Genomic DNA, 20,040 nt, shown 5'->3' on the forward strand with positions numbered 1-20,040 from the left:
GGAGGAGAACCCCTGACCTGCTAGTACACTCATCAAAGAAGTGGCACTGACAGCATCAGAGGCAAGGGAAACGGTCCCAAATATTTAGAAGAACTTTGGAAAGATTAAAATGACATGTTTAGATTGTGGCAAATTAATTTCATGTGGACAGATGAGTGTTACTCTAATAAATACAGCATATGAACATCATCATAGTCGAGGGTTGGTAGAGACATTTTGACTATATCCTGGACCTGCCCGTCCTCGCCCAAAATGGCGCCGGAATAAATGGGACTCGTAACTCCTTGTTGTGTACTGGTTGCAGAATCTTGAAATCACGAGATACGTATGCAGTTTTGAAGCACATGGCGGGCGGGGACGAGAATTGATTGAATATTTCGACATCCCTATTGATATTAAGTTCTGATGTGTTATTGATTACTGTACTATTGAAAGTTCGAATTAACGTCACCCATGGTACTTGCCCGCAAATGTATATGTAGATAATTTTATTGTAACTGGCCCTGTCGTATTTTAATTATAAAATGTACGTCCACCGATTCCGTAACTGTTAGACACCTTAGTTCTTGCAACCTAATGGCCCGCCCGTTACGTTCCTCTACAGTGTAAATGTCTACTCATCATATACGATTACAGTTTGCTCCGTGGCCGGCCCACGTGGTTATAGGCTCGTATTTGTATAATGAAATTTTCACAATAAAGGTTTTTAAAAGAAAACATGGTAGTAGTATATACATTGGTAAAGTTTTTAATAATAGTCACTGTTTTAGAATCATTAAAAGGCAAGTGAAATAAAGCAGACCAATTACATGAAGGGTAAAAGGTATAATACGAAGGAACGCAGTAAAGATAAATGGTCAAGGGCTGTTGTGTTTTCTACTCCTGCAACATAAAGTGATCGATAAGAATCTCATATTCAGGCGTATCGGCGACTAAGACAGCAGGTCGACCCTCTTTTGCTCAACGGCTCCGTCATGGGACGAAGAAACGCTCTTTTTCTCGAAAAAAGAATATATTTTACTTGCAGGACAGTTGTAAATTTTCCGGGAAAGTACATTAGCCTGGAACATTATAACATATATTTAAGAAAAAATAATGTTCGGAAGTAATAAAAAGCGTAATTTTTAGGTCATATGACCAAGCCTTTCATCATTAGAATAAGAAAAGTAAAATGAACCAATGAAAAGTTTTATTAACAAGTCACATGACTTGTTATGCTTACGTTACGCGCTGCGCGCCCCGGATGACTTCCGGATGCGCTAACGCGGCGCGTCATATGACGCATTACGCGACAACGCAGGTCCAGAATATAGTCAAAATGTCTCCACCAACCAGCGGTCGGAACACAACCCCTTTCAGCAGGCTAAATAGTTCTGTTAAATGACAACAGAAGGGACAGGCAACAAGAACCATCAGTCAAAGAGGGGAGGGCTAGTTCTTCTCTACCGGGTTACATTGGGGCGCTACCGGAACTGATCGAATTGGTAGTCTACAGTGTTTCTGGATGTTTCAGACTGAAGCTGGGGTTAGCATGAGAGCAGCACCATTTCGTAGCTCCGTCGTGGCCATTCCGCAACCAATCATGGCAGCCGCTCTTTATCGTTATTTTGGGCGGGGTGGGTGGCGGAGCCGAGCTGTTTTGCAGCCATCATTGTGTGGAGTTCAGTTCATCTCACTAGTTTTGTATTTGTCATGAGGGGTTGTTCCTAATGTTTCTATTTTAGCGAGGTCAAAAAGAGATCCCATTAGTGGCCTACTGATTTTGCTCGATTCCTTTTCTTTTTTTTTTTACACGATTTTTCGTTATCTGCAAAGACTAAACAGAGTATTGCGACTCTGTGTTTGTTTGTAAATAGAGAATGAACCAAAGAGAACCAATTCTAAAACAGTAAATACTTGGATAACAATCAATCAAATGGAGAGAGAAGCAGGCACGACGTATTACAACGGGGGCAAAGGCCTGCGTTAACTACTCTTCACTATGTGCAAAGAGAGAGTACTCCTAATAGAAATGAGGGGGGGGGCACCATTCAAAGCAGATCAGTGTGCATAAACACGAAAATGTTTTCACTTACCACGTACTTGACATTCGACAGCTTATGATATTTGCTATTAAAAAACCATTGAAATTCACTGAAAAAACCATAGGTTATAGACCATATATAGTTAGGAATTAGCATTTACAAAACCTTGAAAATTCACTGAAAAAACCATAGGTTATAGACCATATATAGTTAGGAATTAGCATTTAAAAAACCTTATTTTACTCACACAAAACCATTGAAATTCCATATATAGTTAGTTGCACTAACTATATATCGCGCACCCGCAATCCACTGCTGATCATGTCACATATTACATCATTCATGACATGGTCAGTGACATCACTGATGACATCACTGATGACATCTCAAATGACATCACTGATGACATCACTGATGACATCTCAAATGACATCACTGATGACATCACTGATGACATCTCAAATGACATCACTGATGACATCACTGATGACATCTCATTTGACATTACTGATCACATCACTGATGACATCATTCATGTGATAATACGATGAACCTCTTCAGACTCTAATATAACCTTAGATACACTCAGTGTAAACAGACACTCATAGACTGTCACTCATCCATGGAGTTACTCAGACACTTAGTCAGTCATGCAAAGAATCAATCACACCTCCATTTCCTCAACTATACAGTTATACACACCTTACTTATTCAAACATATACTAAAACATATTTACTCACTTATACAATCCTGGATACAAGTTCACAATGATCCATACAGCCACTCACACATTCACTGGCTCTTATGCACAGTTATTTATATATGTCAACTCTCACATGTACTGTGTTTTACATATGTACTTACTTTGACATGTAGCACTGAGATATCCATTCACTCACCAATACACTCATGCACACAGTCAACCGCCCATACAGCTATTTCCACATGCACTTTTGAACCCATACATCTAGTCAATCAACTGCTCACACATCTATGCAGAGAGTCATACACCTCCCAGCCACCCACACACACACTCAGTCTCCCATACAAATGCTTGGGCAACCAATCAATAACCCATACAGTTAATCATATAGCTAATGATCAACACATGCAGCAGTTTACAGAACAACAGACATAATGATGCACAAATTAAGACAGTTTAGTCACTAACCCATGCACTCAGTGAGACACATTTAATCAGTCACTCATACAGTCAGCCATGCCCCTACTAAATCCTTCATCAAGACACTTATACATCCACTCATTCTTCAATATGTAAGACATATTTTAACTTTACAGAATTATACAGTCACTGGATGTAGTCATCAGTGATGTCATTTGAGATGTCATCAGTGATGTCACCAGTGATGTCATTTGAGATGTCATCAGTGATGTCATCAGTGATGTCACTGACCATGTCATGAATGATGTAATATGTGACATGATCAGCAGTGGATTGCGGGTGCGCGATATATAGTTAGTGCAACTAACTATATATGGAATTTCAATGGTTTTGTGTGAGTAAAATAAGGTTTTTTAAATGCTAATTCCTAACTATATATGGTCTATAACCTATGGTTTTTTCAGTGAATATATATATATACAAACCTCTGTCCCTCTTCCATCCCTCAGCTACCCTTCCCAATCTAAATAACCAACTAACATATCATCCACCACTCAAATTACTTTCATATTGCACTATACTAATTCACCACTGTTAGAACCTGAGATGCCAGGTCACCTAGGGTAGCCTGGCCTAGGGGTAAGACAAGCAATTCTAGAGGCACAGTGTGAAGGTTGCAGACCACCCAGCAGTAAATCCACGCAATAGCACACAAAAACAACACTACACCAATATAGGAAAATACGTACTGCTTTATAAAAATAATATATTCTGTTCTCTTATACTTTAGAATTTACAGTTCAGTACTTTTCAATCAATCAGGTGAAATAACAACCCGCTAAAGTTTTGGGAGAGAAATCTACCACATAGTATAAGCAAAAGCAGATGTCATGGAATTAATAGCAATCTATTTAGCAGTGTTAACTGGCATTAAAAATCCACAACAGTATCTTTCATTACATTTAAAAGTCATGTACACAGTAGCTCTATTTTCAGGAATATTAACTTATCTCAATGTTTAGCAATAATAATACATCTAGTCAGTTCAAGATTGACCAAATCTGACTTCAGTGAAGAATTCCAGTTTATCCCTCAGTTTAGTTATTAAACAGCAAGCTTTGTAATGAGCTTAAACCTTCATTTAACCATCAGGTTTCTTTATGCTGCTCCCCAGCCTATATTAACCAGGAAGGAAAACGACCAGTGCCTTAATTACTTCACTGGAGATGTTAGCGCCGCTTCCCCCTGCAATTCTCCTCCTTACTTGTAAGTGATATGGCCGGAATCGTCTTGCGCCAGGCTTAGAAGGGGACAGCAGACAAAGGGGGTCGGGGAACCAAGGCAGGCGAGGCCCTCACGCCACAGAAGGCTCCTCTCTATTCACTTCTCCTCCCTCGAGCCAGCTCCTCAGCGTGGCGCTCGAGTGGAGGAAAACCAGGGCTGATGACACTTTGCTCCCCCGGCCCCTACCGGGCCTCTGAACACTCTCTCCCTGCTCGGGCCAGCTCTTCAGTGTGGCGCTCGAGCGGGAGGGAAAGGGCGGATCTCTCGGCGAGCTGGGAAAGCCGGCGCGCCTCCTCAGTGTTGTCCGGCGGGGGCTGCTACTCCCGCTGACATGCGCGGAAGGCGCTCACGCTGGTGTCTCCTCTCGCTGCGCCCGCTCCCAGAAAGGACGCGCTACTCACGGGCCTGCTCTCTCCTTGCGCCCCTCCTTCCGGGGATCAGCATCCGACGGGGCATCCGCGAAGGCGCCTTCACTTTCCTCAGAGCTAGGTCGCTACCGGCAACGCATCCAAAGCGCGGTAGGCGCCCCCGGGGTCCCGCTCACGAAGGGAAGCCTCGCAAGGCTTCTCAGGCTCAGTGGATCTTGCGGGGGCGCTGCCACGGAGCGCGAACAGTGCCCCAGGGGTCCCGCTCTCAGTTGAAGGCAGTGAACAAGTTCCTCAGCCCACACTTTCTACCTAACAGATGGGGAGGCTTGCCACACGTCACAGGACCAGTTTGGGGGTAAGGAAATCTTGAAATTGTCCAATGGAAGTACTTCCTTTCCACACTATGGTGAGGAGGGGGGATAAAAACGGGGAGGCTCCTTCAGAATAAATCCACAGAGCTCTTCCTCAGCACTAATCCCCTATCCCTCCTTACTGGGCAGACTAGGGGCACAGGGGAACTCTTAGTTCAGCTCCCAAGGCAGGGTTCTTCTCAGCTCCCAAGACTACTAGAATTAACCCCTTCCCCTATCTGTCTAGGATCAGCAGGATGAGCTAACTTGGCTAGGACAACAGGACATAGGAGGTGGGAAAGCCTTGACAGAGGGCTACTCTTGTAGAGGAAACCACCCTTCAGAATCCTACCCCTACTAGACCTCAGCCTTCACTCTAGCTGCTCCTCACTGACAGACAAAATGGCTGTCCAGCATTCCGCCTTATATAGGCTGCCCCCTCAGTGGTCCAGAATGGACCAGAAGGTTCTGGAACGCCCTATACTAGTCTATGGACAAGTTCTAGGCTTGGCAGTTATGGCAGTTGGTAGCCACCATTTTGTGGCTCCAACTTTCCCTGTCAGAACAGGCCTCTGGGCCTGAGGTGAAAGATTATGAGGGGAAAAAGAACACCTATCCCCTTGACCAATACCTATAAAAAGTAGTAGACACAAAAATTATTAAGGGTATGAGGGGCAAAAAGGGGACAAAATAAATAATAATGAGGAGGGACTACGCAAAAAATCCAGACAGGTCTAACACGCGTCCCCCCCAGCTGAAAGTGGGGAGAACTACCCAACCCCTTGGGAGTCCTCATCACTAAGGCGGAAATACCTGGAGAGACCGTCTGCATTGGCGTGGTCCACTCCAGGCCGATGTTCCACCCGGAAGTCCATTCCCTGTAGGGAGATAGACCACCTCAACAGTTTGGGATTTTCCCCCTTCATTTGCATCAGCCAACGAAGGGGGCGGTGGTCAGTCTGAACCAGGAAGTGCGAGCCAAAGAGGTATGGCCGCAGCTTCTTCAGAGCCCACACCACCGCAAAAGCTTCCCTCTCAATTGCACTCCACTTCTGTTCCCGGGGAAGCAGTCTCCTGGATAAGAAGACTACAGGCTGATCCAGGCCCTCTTCATTTAGTTGCGATAACACTGCCCCAATGCCATGTTCTGATGCATCTGTTTGGACAATGAACTCCTTGGAGAAGTCTGGGGCCCTCAGGACCGGTGCTTCACACATTGCCTGCTTCAACTTTTCAAAGGCTTGCTGACAAGCCTTCGTCCAAACTACCCGTCGAGGTTGTTTCTTGGAGGTGAGCTCTGTGAGGGGCGCTACAATAGTGCCATACCCCTTCACAAAGCGACGGTAGTAACCTGTGAGGCCCAGGAAAGCTCGGACCTCAGTCTGTGTCTTGGGGGGTTCCCAGGCCATGATTGCCTCAATCTTTGCCTGCAGGGGCTGCACTGACCCCCTACCCACCAAGTGTCCAAGGTACACAACCGACCCCTGCCCAATCTGGCATTTGCTGGCCTTGATTGTCAATCCAGCCTTTTTCAGGGCCTGGAGAACGGCTTGCAAATGTTGCAAATGGTCCTCCCAACTGCTACTGAAGACAGCAATGTCATCCAGGTAGGCAGCAGAGAAACTCTCCATTCCAGAGAGGACCTGGTTCACCAGCCGCTGAAATGTGGCAGGGGCGTTCTTGAGCCCAAAGGGCATCACACAAAACTGGAAGTGTCCCTTAGGCGTGGAGAAGGCTGACCTTTCCTTTGCTCCATCTGTCAAGGAGATCTGCCAGTACCCTGAAGTGAGGTCAAAGGTACTTAGGTATTGGGCAGCTCCTAGCCGGTCAATCAATTCATCCGCCCTAGGGATTGGATGAACATCAGTCTTTGTAACTGAGTTCAGTCCTCGGTAATCCACACAGAACCTCAGTTCTGGTGTGGTGCCCGGTGGGGCGGCTTTTGGCACTAGCACCACCGGACTGGACCAAGGGCTGTTGGAAGGTTCTATCACTCCTAGCTCCAGCATCTTGGCAACCTCGCCATGGATGCTAGCCTTCACCTTGTCCGACAGCCTGTAGGTCTTTGACTTCACTGGGGGGCTGTCTCCTGTGTCCACATCATGGGTACACAGGTGGGTTCTTCCCTGGACAAGGGAGAACAGCGAAGAGTACTGCTCCAATACCTGGCGGCAATCCTCTCGCTGCTCAGGAGTTAGGGATGGGGAGAGAATCACTCCCTCCACCGACCCATCCTTCTTTTGGGATGAAAAGAGATCCGGGAGAGGCTCGCTTTCTGCTTCCTCAGCACCATCAGTCACCAACATCAGGATGACCTCTGGCCTCTCATGGTGGGGTTTGAGGCGATTGGCATGCAGCACACGTAGGGGCTGTCGCGGGGTCTTAAGATCCACCAAGTAAGTGGCCTTACCCTTCTTCTCCAACACCTCAAATGGGCCTGTCCAACGATCTTGAAGGGCACTTAGCTCTCCAGGTTCCATCACCCATACTTTCTGGCCAGGCTCCAACTCCACCGGGTGAGCATTTTGGTCGTACCATTCCTTCATGACTGCCTGACTGGCCTCCAAGTTGTCAGAAGCCTGCTTCCACAACTTGGCCATCTGGCTTCTGAAGGCCAGCATGTAGCTCACCACATCCTGAGGAGGTTTTCTGGGAGACTTTTCCCATCCATCCTTCACCAGGCTGAGAGGCCCACGCACAGGGTGCCCATACAACAATTCAAAAGGGCTGAAGCCCACTCCCTTCTGCGGCACCTCTCTGTAAGAGAACAGCAAGCAAGGCAGGCAAGCAAGGCAGGAGGACGTCCCACTGGCTCCGTAAGCTCTCCGGCAGACTTCTTATCATGCCCTTCAGGGTCTTATTAAACCTTTCAACCAGTCCATTGGACTGGGGGTGATAAGGAGTGGTGAACCGGTAGGTCACTCCACACTCCTTCCACATTGTCCGCATGTAAGCTGACAGGAAGTTGGCCCCCCTGTCGGACACAACCTCCTTGGGGAATCCTACACGGGTAAAGATTCCCATCAGGGCCCTAGCCACCACAGGTGCAGTAACAGTCCTCAGAGGGATGGCCTCTGGGTACCGTGTGGCATGATCCACCAGAACCAGGATAAACCTGTGACCAGCTGTTGTTGGTGGATCCAATGGCCCTACAATGTCGATGCCCACCCTTTCAAAGGGGGTGCTAACGACTGGAAGTGGTTCCAGGGGAGCCTTTAGCTTCACCCCTGTTTTCCCACAGGATACACATGTCCGACAGTATGTGTTGGACGCCACTTTCATCTGAGGCCAGTAAAAGTGGAGGACAAGCCGTGCAAAGGTCTTGTCCTGGCCTAAGTGTCCTGCCAGTGGTATCGCATGAGCCAATTCCAGCAGAAAGGCTCGGTATTGCTGCGGGACCACCAAGGCCCTTGATGAGCCAGGTAGGGGTACCTTGGGTTCACTGTAGAGGAGTCCATCCTCCCAGTAAATATGGTGGTGTCCCGTAGCATCACCTGCTGCCTGGGCTTCAGCCTGACGCCTCAGTCCCTCAAGGGTAGGGCACTCCCTCTGCCCCTTACAGAATTCCTCTCTGGTAGGTCCTCCCTCCACATGCCACTCAGCAGGGATGGGTAAATCCTCCAGAGAGTCTACTTCCCCCCCCCATGGACTCCTGGCCTACCACCGCAGGTGGCCGATCTGTCACATGGGGCGGGGAAGCCGAAGCAGGCTGTCCCTGTCTCCGAGTCTGTCCCTTTTTGGCAGCGGGTTGGGCCATTGTTCCAGGCTCCAACCCAGGCGAACTCCCTCTCCGGGCAGTCGCAGACCGTGTGCTTACACAGGCCCAGTCAGGTGTACCCAGCATCGCAGAATGCGTCCGGTATTCCACCTCTCTCCAAGTGTTGTGCTCCATGTCATTCCCCAACAGACAATCAACTGGCACGGCAGGGCTTACGGCAACTCGAAGTGAACCTGCAACCCCTTCCCACTCAAAGGGAACCTCAGCCACTGGATAGTGGCCCATTCTGCCGTCAGCCATCGCGGCGGGGTGGAGTACATTAGGAACAACCTGCTCTGGAGACACCAGTTGACTTCTCACCATAGTCATACTGGCTCCTGTATCTCTCAGAGCCTCCCCTCTTTGGCCATTGATGGTAACCCATTGCCCATACTTTGTAGTATTTGGGGGCACCTGGATCTTTGGAACCATCTCCCGCTCTCCCAGGGACACTAAGGTGACACCCGCCCACTCACCCCCCTTATCTAAGGGCAACTCCTCCCCGAGCGCTACACTAGCTACTCCCGGTGACTTTCCTCCGGTGGGAGGGGGTGGTCTCTTTGGGCATCTGACATCTCCCTTATAATGTCCAACACCACCGCATTCAAAACAGTGGAGAACCCTTGGCTGCTGGCTTTGGCCAGGATTAGGGTTTCTGGGCGGGTTTGCCCTAGGGGTGAAACCTGCTCCCTTACCTTGGAAATTATTTTGGGGACCTTTGGAGAACTCCTTCTTTTTATCTCCCCCCTCCTTCTTCTGGGGGGCGCCCTGTCCGGCTTTTTGAGAATCCCCTCCAGTCCCCTTTGAGGACACCCGGGTACTTGCCCAAGTGTCCGCCTCCTCTGCAAGCTTCCGGGGATCGGTCAGCTTGCTGTCCACCAGGTGTTGGCGCAACTCGGGAAAACATTTCTCAAGGAGGTGTTCTTTCAAAAATAGATTGTACAGCCCCTCATAATCTTTCACCTCACTGCCCTTGACCCAACCCTCCAAAGCTTTCTTGGCGTAGTCTAAAAAGTCTACCCAATTCTGGGTACTCAGTTTGTGACTTCCCCTAAATTTCTGTCTGTACCTTTCAGGGGTAAGTCCAAACTTCTTCACCAGTGCCACCTTCATTGCAGGGTAGTGGGTTTGCTCATCCTGCTCCAGAGCCAACAAGGTGTCTCTGCCAGCAGGTGGCATGTATTTATACAGCCCACCTCCCCAGTGAGTTTCTAAGATCCCGTGAGCCCTTAGAGAAACTTCGTAGGCAGCCAACCATTTGGCAATGTCATCGCCTGGGGTGTAACTAGCGATGACATCTTTGGGTAAATAGGGTCTGGGTTCCCTGGTGTTCACTTTATTTTCGCTGCCACCATTATCTGGATTGGGAGGCCTTTGTATTAAGGCTTGTAGGTCCATCTCTTTGATGGTTCGCTCATGGGCTAACCTCCTTTCCTCCCTTTCCATCTCCATCCTAGCTAATTCCAACTTCATCCTCCTCTCCTCCCTCCTATCTTCTAGCTCGGCGTCAGTTAAACCCCTGTCTGAGACGCTGCTGCTCGCCCTCGAAGGTATCCTGGGACCTGTCAGCAGATTCCCCCTTCCAGCTTGGTTCAACATTGCAGTCTCAAGGACAGTGTCCCCGTCACTCTCTTCAGTTTCTGGTTCCTCCCTTAAATGAGCTTCCACCCATGCCCTTATGCTTGTCAGCAACTCGCCTTTCTTGGCACCTTTATTAAAGAATACCCCTTGTTGCTGACACCATTCTCTGAGTTGGGCCACAGTATTGGCTTCTAGCTCTTTAAAATTCAATTCCATCTTTCACTATGGAATAAAATCAACACACAGGAGAAAACCAAGAAGTGACCTGAGGTTAACCTCCACCCACCACCAGAAATAAATTTAGAAAAAACAAAATTCAAATTAGGAGGGCCGCAAGGAGAAAACTCCTGGTGTAGGTCAGTGTATTGCGTTGAATTACTAATGAGTAGCTGCAACCAAGTCAGAATCCCACCGCTAGGCACCAAATGTTAGAACCTGAGATGCCAGGTCACCTAGGGTAGCCTGGCCTAGGGGTAAGACAAGCAATCCTAGAGGCACAGTGTGAAGGTTGCAGACCACCCAGCAGTAAATCCACGCAATAGCACACAAAAACAACACTACACCAATATAGGAAAATACGTACTGCTTTATAAAAATAATATATTCTGTTCTCTTATACTTTAGAATTTACAGTTCAGTACTTTTCAATCAATCAGGTGAAATAACAATCCGCTAAAGTTTTGGGAGAGAAATCTACCACATAGTATAAGCAAAAGCAGATGTCATGGAATTAATAGCAATCTATTTAGCAGTGTTAACTGGCATTAAAAATCCACAACAACAGTATCTTTCATTACATTTAAAAGTCATGTACACAGTAGCTCTATTTTCAGGAATATTAACTTATCTCAATGTTTAGCAATAATAATACATCTAGTCAGTTCAAGATTGACCAAATCTGACTTCAGTGAAGAATTCCAGTTTATCCCTTAGTTTAGTTATTAAACAACAAGCTTTGTAATGAGCTTAAACCTTCATTTAACCATCAGGTTTCTTTATGCTGCTCCCCAGCCTATATTAACCAGGAAGGAAAACGACCAGTGCCTTAATTACTTCACTGGAGATGTTAGCGCCGCTTCCCCCTGCAATTCTCCTCCTTACTTGTAAGTGATATGGCCGGAATCGTCTTGCGCCAGGCTTAGAAGGGGACAGCAGACAAAGGGGGTCGGGGAACCAAGGCAGGCGAGGCCCTCACGCCACAGAAGGCTCCTCTCTATTCACTTCTCCTCCCTCGAGCCAGCTCCTCAGCGTGGCGCTCGAGTGGAGGAAAACCAGGGCTGATGACACTTTGCTCCCCCGGCCCCTACCGGGCCTCTGAACACTCTCTCCCTGCTCGAGCCAGCTCTTCAGTGTGGCGCTCGAGCGGGAGGGAAAGGGCGGATCTCTCGGCGAGCTGGGAAAGCCGGCGCGCCTCCTCAGTGTTGTCCGGCGGGGGCTGCTACTCCCGCTAACATGCGCGGAAGGCGCTCACGCTGGTGTCTCCTCTCGCTGCGCCCGCTCCCAGAAAGGACGCGCTACTCACGGGCCTGCTCTCTCCTTGCGCCCCTCCTTCCGGGGATCAGCATCCGACGGGGCATGCGCGAAGGCGCCTTCACTTTCCTCAGAGCTAGGTCGCTACCGGCAACGCATCCAAAGCGCGGTAGGCGCCCCCGGGGTCCCGCTCACGAAGGGAAGCCTCGCAAGGCTTCTCAGGCTCAGTGGATCTTGCGGGGGCGCTGCCACGGAGCGCGAACAGTGCCCCAGGGGTCCCGCTCTCAGTTGAAGGCAGTGAACAAGTTCCTCAGCCCACACTTTCTACCTAACAGATGGGGAGGCTTGCCACACGTCACAGGACCAGTTTGGGGTAAGGAAATCTTGAAATTGTCCAATGGAAGAACTTCCTTTCCACACTATGGTGAGGAGGGGGATAAAAACGGGGAGGCTCCTTCAGAATAAATCCACAGAGCTCTTCCTCAGCACTAATCCCCTATCCCTCCTTACTGGGCAGACTAGGGGCACAGGGGAACTCTTAGTTCAGCTCCCAAGGCAGGGTTCTTCTCAGCTCCCAAGACTACTAGAATTAACCCCTTCCCCTATCTGTCCAGGATCAGCAGGATGAGCTAACTTGGCTAGGACAACAGGACATAGGAGGTGGGAAAGCCTTGACAGAGGGCTACTCTTGTAGAGGAAACCACCCTTCAGAATCCTACCCCTACTAGACCTCAGCCTTCACTCTAGCTGCTCCTCACTGACAGACAAAATGGCTGTCCAGCATTCCGCCTTATATAGGCTGCCCCCTCAGTGGTCCAGAATGGACCAGAAGGTTCTGGAACGCCCTATACTAGTCTATGGACAAGTTCTAGGCTTGGCAGTTATGGCAGTTGGTAGCCACCATTTTGTGGCTCCAACTTTCCCTGTCAGAACAGGCCTCTGGGCCTGAGGTGAAAGATTATGAGGGGAAAAAGAACACCTATCCCCTTGACCAATACCTATAAAAAGTAGTAGACACAAAAATTATTAAGGGTATGAGGGGCAAAAAGGGGACAAAATAAATAATAATGAGGAGGGACTACGCAAAAAATCCAGACAGGTCTAACAACCACTAATCCTTTAATGGGTTCCGGAGTAGCGTGCTACTCGCCCAAAAAAGGGGTAACAAGTGCTATATAAATTCAAACCTTTTTTCCCTCTTCTATCCCTCCGCTATCCTTCTCAATCAAAATAACTGACTTATAGCCACCAATCAAATTACTTTCATATTTCACTATAACATAGAAGGCGTATTAGTAAAGCACACGATTACCCGAAGGTGTCCTGGTGCTGAATAACAGATGTTTATTGTTACCCAACTCAATGGTTCTCATTTTATCGACCTCAAATAGATGAAAGGCTGAGTGGACTCGCCGGGATTTGAACCGGTGACCATAAGGTCAAACACAGGCCCCTGCAGGGGCTGCTTTAGTTCACTGAGCCACGAGACCCGGGTACTAATTCACCACTAATCCATTACGGGTTCCGTAGTCGCATGCTACTCACCAATAAAGAGCTTCAACACCCCATCAGGAGTAACAACCTCTATATAAATGCAAACATTTTTCCCTCTTCTATCCCTCCGATATCCTTCTGAATCCAAATAACTGACTAACCTATCCACCACTTAAATTACTTTCATATTTCACTGTACTAATTCAACACTAATCCTTCTTCAGTTCCGGAGTAGCGTGCTACTCGCCAAAAAAGCTACATTCATTTCATGGAGTCATCCACATATTGGACCAAACTTCAAGCATGAGTCGGACACAGACTCAACCATGATATGATGGTGTGCAGGCAAAGGCAGAGTTGACGACAAGGTGGAGTCTATGAAGCTACAGCAAGTAGGTCTGCAGGGGGGCAGCTGTGATGTGTATTTAATAAGGAGTCTTCAACGCACGATCAAATTTGCAGACTGTCCTCACAAGAGAAATTTCCATACCATGAATTTGAATAAAACGTATCTATATAGTTATCTGGACAATTTGGCCCTCCTAGGTCCACAATGGCCATCCCTGGTCTAATAATTCTTTTAAGACCTCTATTGATAGCTGACTGTTTTTACTTGAGAAAGGTGAATCGATTACTTACGCAGTGACCAACAAATTATTCAGAGAATGTTGAGCTACTGCTAGTGAGGTCTGGACAGAGAGATGCTTCAATCAAATCCTATCAGCATTTTAGCTATTAACAAGTTATATTCAGTAAAAAAAACCAATATATTTCATGTGGATTTATCTGCATTTCACCCCTTTCTGAATATCTTAATGTTTAGAACGGACTTTAATTTCCTATGGAAATTACTGGTTTCTCTAAACCCACTGCATACGTTTTTCCTGATTATTTAGAGCCATGGGCTAAGATGAATCTTCCTAGGGCTTTTTCAAAGTTTGCAATACAGACAATTTCACCGCCGGCATTTACTCTATGTCAATACACTGAAACAACAACAATAGTAATAATAATAATAATTAATAATAATAATAATACTGGTAATACCTTTGGGCCAGATTTGTTATTCACTGGTTGCAAAATAAAAGTTGAAATTTGAGACCAATATTTTGCGACAGTAATGAATTTTAAGAACTGCCCTCCATACTAATAGGTCAGTTCAAAACATTCTGAATGTAGTGGTTCGGAATCCGACCAACCTCATGCACATTAATGAGGCAGGTAGCAAATTGTGTCTCATTACAATTGGAGGTCATCATAGGAATTGTAGTCTGCAGAGGCCGGCAGACCACTATGTCTGTGATTGCTTTTTAAACAAAGCATGTTTAATAAAATGCAACCTGTTTTCCTTAGAGGAAATGGGCCGCAGTATAAAACGAAACATTTACTTTTCTTTAATGGTTGTTTAAAAAGGACGACAGGGCCACAGATTTCTTTTAAACAAAACTTTTTTTTTTTTAATTCATAAAGTGGAAGAGTACTCAAAGGGTCCCCTTTTCTTTTGCAAATAGGTCAACACTTCCTTTGAGGTTGTCATAAAATATCAATGTTTTGCAACCAGATTGGAAAACATTTATACTTTAGATACCGATTTGGTCATTGTAAAATGTCACTTCCAGGTATCGAAACAGTTTTTCTTCAGAATCCCATTTTAGGAGTTAGAAAATAATGAATACACAGGAAAGCACATTTTGACTGTCCCAGACACCAAAGTGGAGAGTTTGCGATGGTTAAAATTCTAATTACATCTGGCCCAACATCCTCAGTAATGATAATAACTTACCTTATACGTATCTGACAGTTTTACCTTTTTCCAAGCATTGCAAATGACAGCTGCGACTATTACACAGTTTAATGGGAGTTAATGCTTCAAACTGTGAAAGTTGAAAGGCTGGGTATGGGCAGACCAGGCCACAACAGAAATCTCCTTCGCTGGCATCAATGCATGCAACAGCATTACTTACCATAGAATCTAAGGCAGATACGAGGCTGGTAATGATGTCATGTTTCCCAGGGATGGTTGGCATCCATTGATCATGTCGGGCGTTATTCGACGTCCCATCAGACTGTGTCCCTGTTAGTGCCATACTCCCCTGGAATAAAAACAAATGACTGCTTTGAGTATTTATTTGTAATGCAATTGATGATTTTGTGTCTGTTCCTTCATTGATATTGTTGTACTCTTTACTTTATATTACAAATCTGTAACTTTCTGTTCTTGCTAATCACAGCATACATATCCACTTCAAGGAGCTATGTATATTAAAAAAAATCAGTGGCAGATACTCTTTCCTCTTGTCCCCTAATTCTCGCCATACATAGGACTCATGCAAATCGTGCTGGATTGTCATGTACACAACGTCCAGAAAATGATGAATGACTTCAGAGGAAGTGGGAAGATAACATTTCAAATGAGAAACTACAGAGAGTAACACAATATGAAGCATTGCACGACTAATCGTCGAGTGCACATTGTCACTGAAAATGTAATTGGTGAAGTCATCAGTGACAGAACCAAGGCTGTGGTGAACACTGGGTGTGAGAAGGAGTTAATGTTGCATTGGGACCTTCGAACCTGCACACTGTAACCCTAATACCCACTCACATGAGTTCTACGTTGAATATACACCGATCTACCTTTGTAAATGTATCATACAATTGTGTATATCAAGAAGATGGAAAGCTTTGGTATGTACCTGCTTTCTTTATGTTTCCTAAATTAAAATGTGTGCTCAAAAGAGAATGTAATAAAAATGAGCGTTTACTAAAACATGTTAACCTGGGGGATTTTCTTCTTATGGATTGAGCCTGTATCCAATCACCACCATACCTTGGAAGGCACAAAGATGTTTTCGATATCAGTTGAAGAAAAAGAAGTCAGCTGCAAAGTACAATGTTATTTTATTTTGTAATAATTTAATCTTACAATATTTTGGGAGGAACCATACCCACTTGTAACACTTGAGCATTCCTAAGGGTTATAGAGAGTAATCCATTTTGAATTTTACCAATTCCATCTCAGTTGTTGCACTACAATACAGCAACTCGGTTTCCTAACAGATTTTGAGCTCTGTAACACCACCGAAGCTTCAGCCTGATTCATGAAAACCGGACTCTGCGAGTCTCAAATTGCGACAAACTGCGAATCGCTATTGAGAAACCGCAGAACGGAATTCATGATGTTTTGCAACAAAAAAAAGCGAATCGCACGCGGCCGCAAAAGCCGTTAGCGATTATCGATATTCGCAGAAAATTCTCTATTTCCGGCTACATCTGTGTCAAAATAGCGAATTCGCTAAAAGCGGGATCGCAAAATCACGAGATCGGGAAAACGGGAAGTCGCTTTTCGAGCACAGTGATGACATCACAACCAGGAAGCAGCCCGTTCCCAGCCCCATTCACCACAGTGAGGCAGACCTTGAGTCAGCAACTGGGAGAGCTCCTGCAATTCTGTTTGGATACAACTCTGAAAGTACAGTGCAGCAATGTCTGAAGATGCAGTTCCTGGGCCCAGCAACACCACAGGGCGGAAGAGAAAGTTAAAATTCTCCGAGCAGGAGCTGGAGCATTTAATAGAAGGGGTGGTGGCCACCACTCAAAACTGTTTGGGAAGGACTCTAGGAGGGTGCCGGAGCAGGAAAAACGCAGGATCTGGCAGGTTATAGCGTCCACGGTGAACTCCGTGGGTGTGGCTGATAGATCACTGGACGAACTTAAAAAACGCTGGTACGACCTCCGAGGTCGTGCCAAAGAGAAGGTGGCTGAGCGCCTTGGAGAGTCATCGGGCACTGGAGGGGGAGGACCTACAGTCCCTCCAAACACCCCCATGGAGGACCAAGTAGAGAACACCCTGGAGACAGAGGCGGTCATCGGAGTGACTCATCTGGACTCATCCTGCCCCACCCAAGACAACCAAGGTAAGTGGCATGCGACTGCGACCCTGTCCCCTATGATTGTCCATGACCAATTAGCCTCCCATATTGTTCCATAGTCATGCCATCGTTCCACATCAGGTAATGCCCTGAAGCATTGTGGGACATGTAGTGTGGCCACAATGTAGATGTACCACAATGCAGCCAGACAGGTTCCAAAGTACGCAAAGCCATAGCCAGTCAGGGAATGTCACCCAGCATGCATGTAGCAACTGCACGTGTGACAGATACATGCAACTAATGAACGTCCACTTCCCCTCACAGGTGGTGCAGACAGCAGCGACAGCGAGAGGCTGCAAATAGATGAGGAGGCACAGGATGAGGAGGAGGTGCCGCCACATACACAGCCACCAGCCCATGCCCCAGCAACTACTCCCGCAGCCAGGTCCACCACCAGTGTACCTCCTGCGTCTGGCGCAGCAACTACTCCCGCAGCCAGGTCCACCACCAGTGTGCCTCCTGCATCTGGCGCAGCAACTACTCCCGCAGCCAGGTCCACCACCAGTGTGCCTCCTGTGTCTGGCGCAGCAACTACTCCCGCAGCCAGGTCCACTACCAGGGTGCCTCCAGCCCCTGCCGCACCAACAACGCCTGCCGTGACACCACCAGCAGCTGGTGCTTCAACATCAGGGCCTGCGACAGCGGCAACACAGCGGCCACCCACTGTGTCAGGCCCGCAGAGCAGGCGTGGCAGGCCTCGCCTGCAGACCAATGCACCTATCAGCAGGAGGGGGAATGGACAGGAGCTGGTGAGAATGAGCGTGGAAAGACGCATGTTCTGTATTCATCAGCTGCAAGCACGCCAGCAAGGTGCCATACAGCTACAGCTGTACAACATTGGGCGCAATGTGGCCGGAGTGGGGGACCAGATGGACCGCATGACGGCAGCCATGGAAGTTGTGGGGGAGGGAATAGCCCGCATGACTGCAGCCATGGCAGGTGTGGGGGAGGGTATGGCCCGCATGACTGCAGCCATGGAGGCCAGCACTGCTGCAAATACATCGCAACGCAGCACGCCGCCGCCACCGTCAGCTATTGACCCGGCTGACCGCCTACACCAGGTCCAATTATATCATAGGCAATGCCACATCACAGTTGTCGCGGCGGTCCCTTGCGCAGCAGCAGCAGCTCATCCAGTGCTGTGAGGATGTGGCCAGGGTCCTTGAGCACCTGACCAGTGCTGTGACAGCACTACACCCTCCTGCTCTACCTGCCACTGTTGGGGGTGATGATGCCAGTGAGGGGACATCGAGTGTGAGCAGCCACTCTGCCTCACACGTAGGGGCACTCAGGCGCAGCACCAGGCCCACAGCAGCTGCACATGCCTTGGATGAGGATGAGCCACAGAGGCGCTTGGGTGGTACGCGCAGGAGGCGCACATGACTTCATATGACTATTACAGGCACAGGCTGAGTATAAGCCTGCCCTGTCCTTTCACACAGCAGTATGCTGAAATACTGTTAGCAATGACAACATTTAAAGTGGTACCATTATTGTGAATGAAACAATAATATTTATTTTAGCAGCACACATTGGCGTTGTGTCATTATTACTTTTTGCATGCATTTGTGATTTGTGGGGTGAGGGAAGAGGGTGCATTAGAAACTGTTCAGTGTGATGTGGTTGCGACGTCTGTGGCCTTCAGCTGGATTCTCCCCGCGTGCATGGCGCGCATGTGCAGGTGGCCGGTCGTCCCCTTCAGATTCACTGCCAGAGATGTCGACAGGTATCCGGCGCTTGGTTGCAATGTTATGTAGTATTGTACAGACAGCCACAATGCGGCAGCACACTGCAGGACTGTAATACATGGCCCCACCTGTCTTGTGCAGTATGCGGAACCTGCTCTTGAGCAGCCCAAATGTCCTTTCTATGCAATTCCTTGTCCGAATGTGTGCAACATTGTAGCGCCGTTGCTGGGGTGTAGCAGGGTTGAGGTATGGGGTGAGGAGGTAATCACGGAGGGCGTAGCCACTGTCACCTGAATGAGAGGAGCAGAGGGTGAGTGCCTGTGCTGCGCTGCTACTTCATAGCAATGTGACATTGTCGACAAAGTGTACTTACCAAGTAGGTGTCCTTCCCCAAAGTCTCCCCTGGCCAGTCGTGTGTGGAGGCCGCTGTGCCGGAATATGTAGGAGTCATGGGTACTCCCTGGGTACTGGGCCACAATGTCAGTGATGTATGTCTTAGCATTGCAGACCATCTGTATGTTGAGGGAGTGGTAGGACTTGCGATTGCGGAACATATACTCCGTGGCAGCTGGTGGGCAGATGGCGATGTGGGTACAGTCTATGCATCCGAGTACATGTGGAAAATGGCCTACATTGTAGAATTGTAGCTTGGTCAAGTCCAATTCCTGTTGGCTGGTGGGAAATTTGATGTGTCGGTGTAGCTGGGTAAGCATAGCGTCAACAAAAGTCTTGAGGCAGCGTGACATGGTGGGCTGGGATATCCCCCCAGCAGCCGCTACTATCCCCCTGGAAGCTCCCGGAGGCCAGGAGGTGCAGGCTACACAATACCTGCACATGTGTAGGCACCGCATTGGTACGCCTTGTTGGGTGCTGCATCAGGGGGTCAAGGTCCTGTATTAGCTGGATTATCATTTCCCCATTCAGCCTGTATTTTGCATATATCTGCTCTCTGGTTTGGCCCAGCAAGG

At 47.7% G+C, this 20,040-nt stretch overlaps 1 protein-coding gene across 4 annotated transcripts in view; it reads right to left on the reverse strand.

The window, feature by feature from the left end:
* The window catches only part of GTF2IRD1 (GTF2I repeat domain containing 1), a 1,361,292-nt gene that overhangs the window by 738,468 nt on the left and 602,784 nt on the right, over positions 1-20,040 (reverse strand). For all 4 annotated transcript variants that reach the window (XM_078679432.1, XM_078679431.1, XM_078679429.1 and 1 more), the window contains one exon: positions 15,417-15,545. In XM_078679432.1, coding sequence (XP_078535558.1) covers positions 15,417-15,539 — 123 coding nt within the window. In that variant the 5' untranslated portion in view covers positions 15,540-15,545. The remainder of the gene's footprint in view (positions 1-15,416; positions 15,546-20,040) is intronic.

The sequence above is a fragment of the Lissotriton helveticus genome, chromosome 3_1, assembly GCF_964261635.1.
Source record: "Lissotriton helveticus chromosome 3_1, aLisHel1.1, whole genome shotgun sequence".
Taxonomy (NCBI): domain Eukaryota; kingdom Metazoa; phylum Chordata; class Amphibia; order Caudata; family Salamandridae; genus Lissotriton; species Lissotriton helveticus.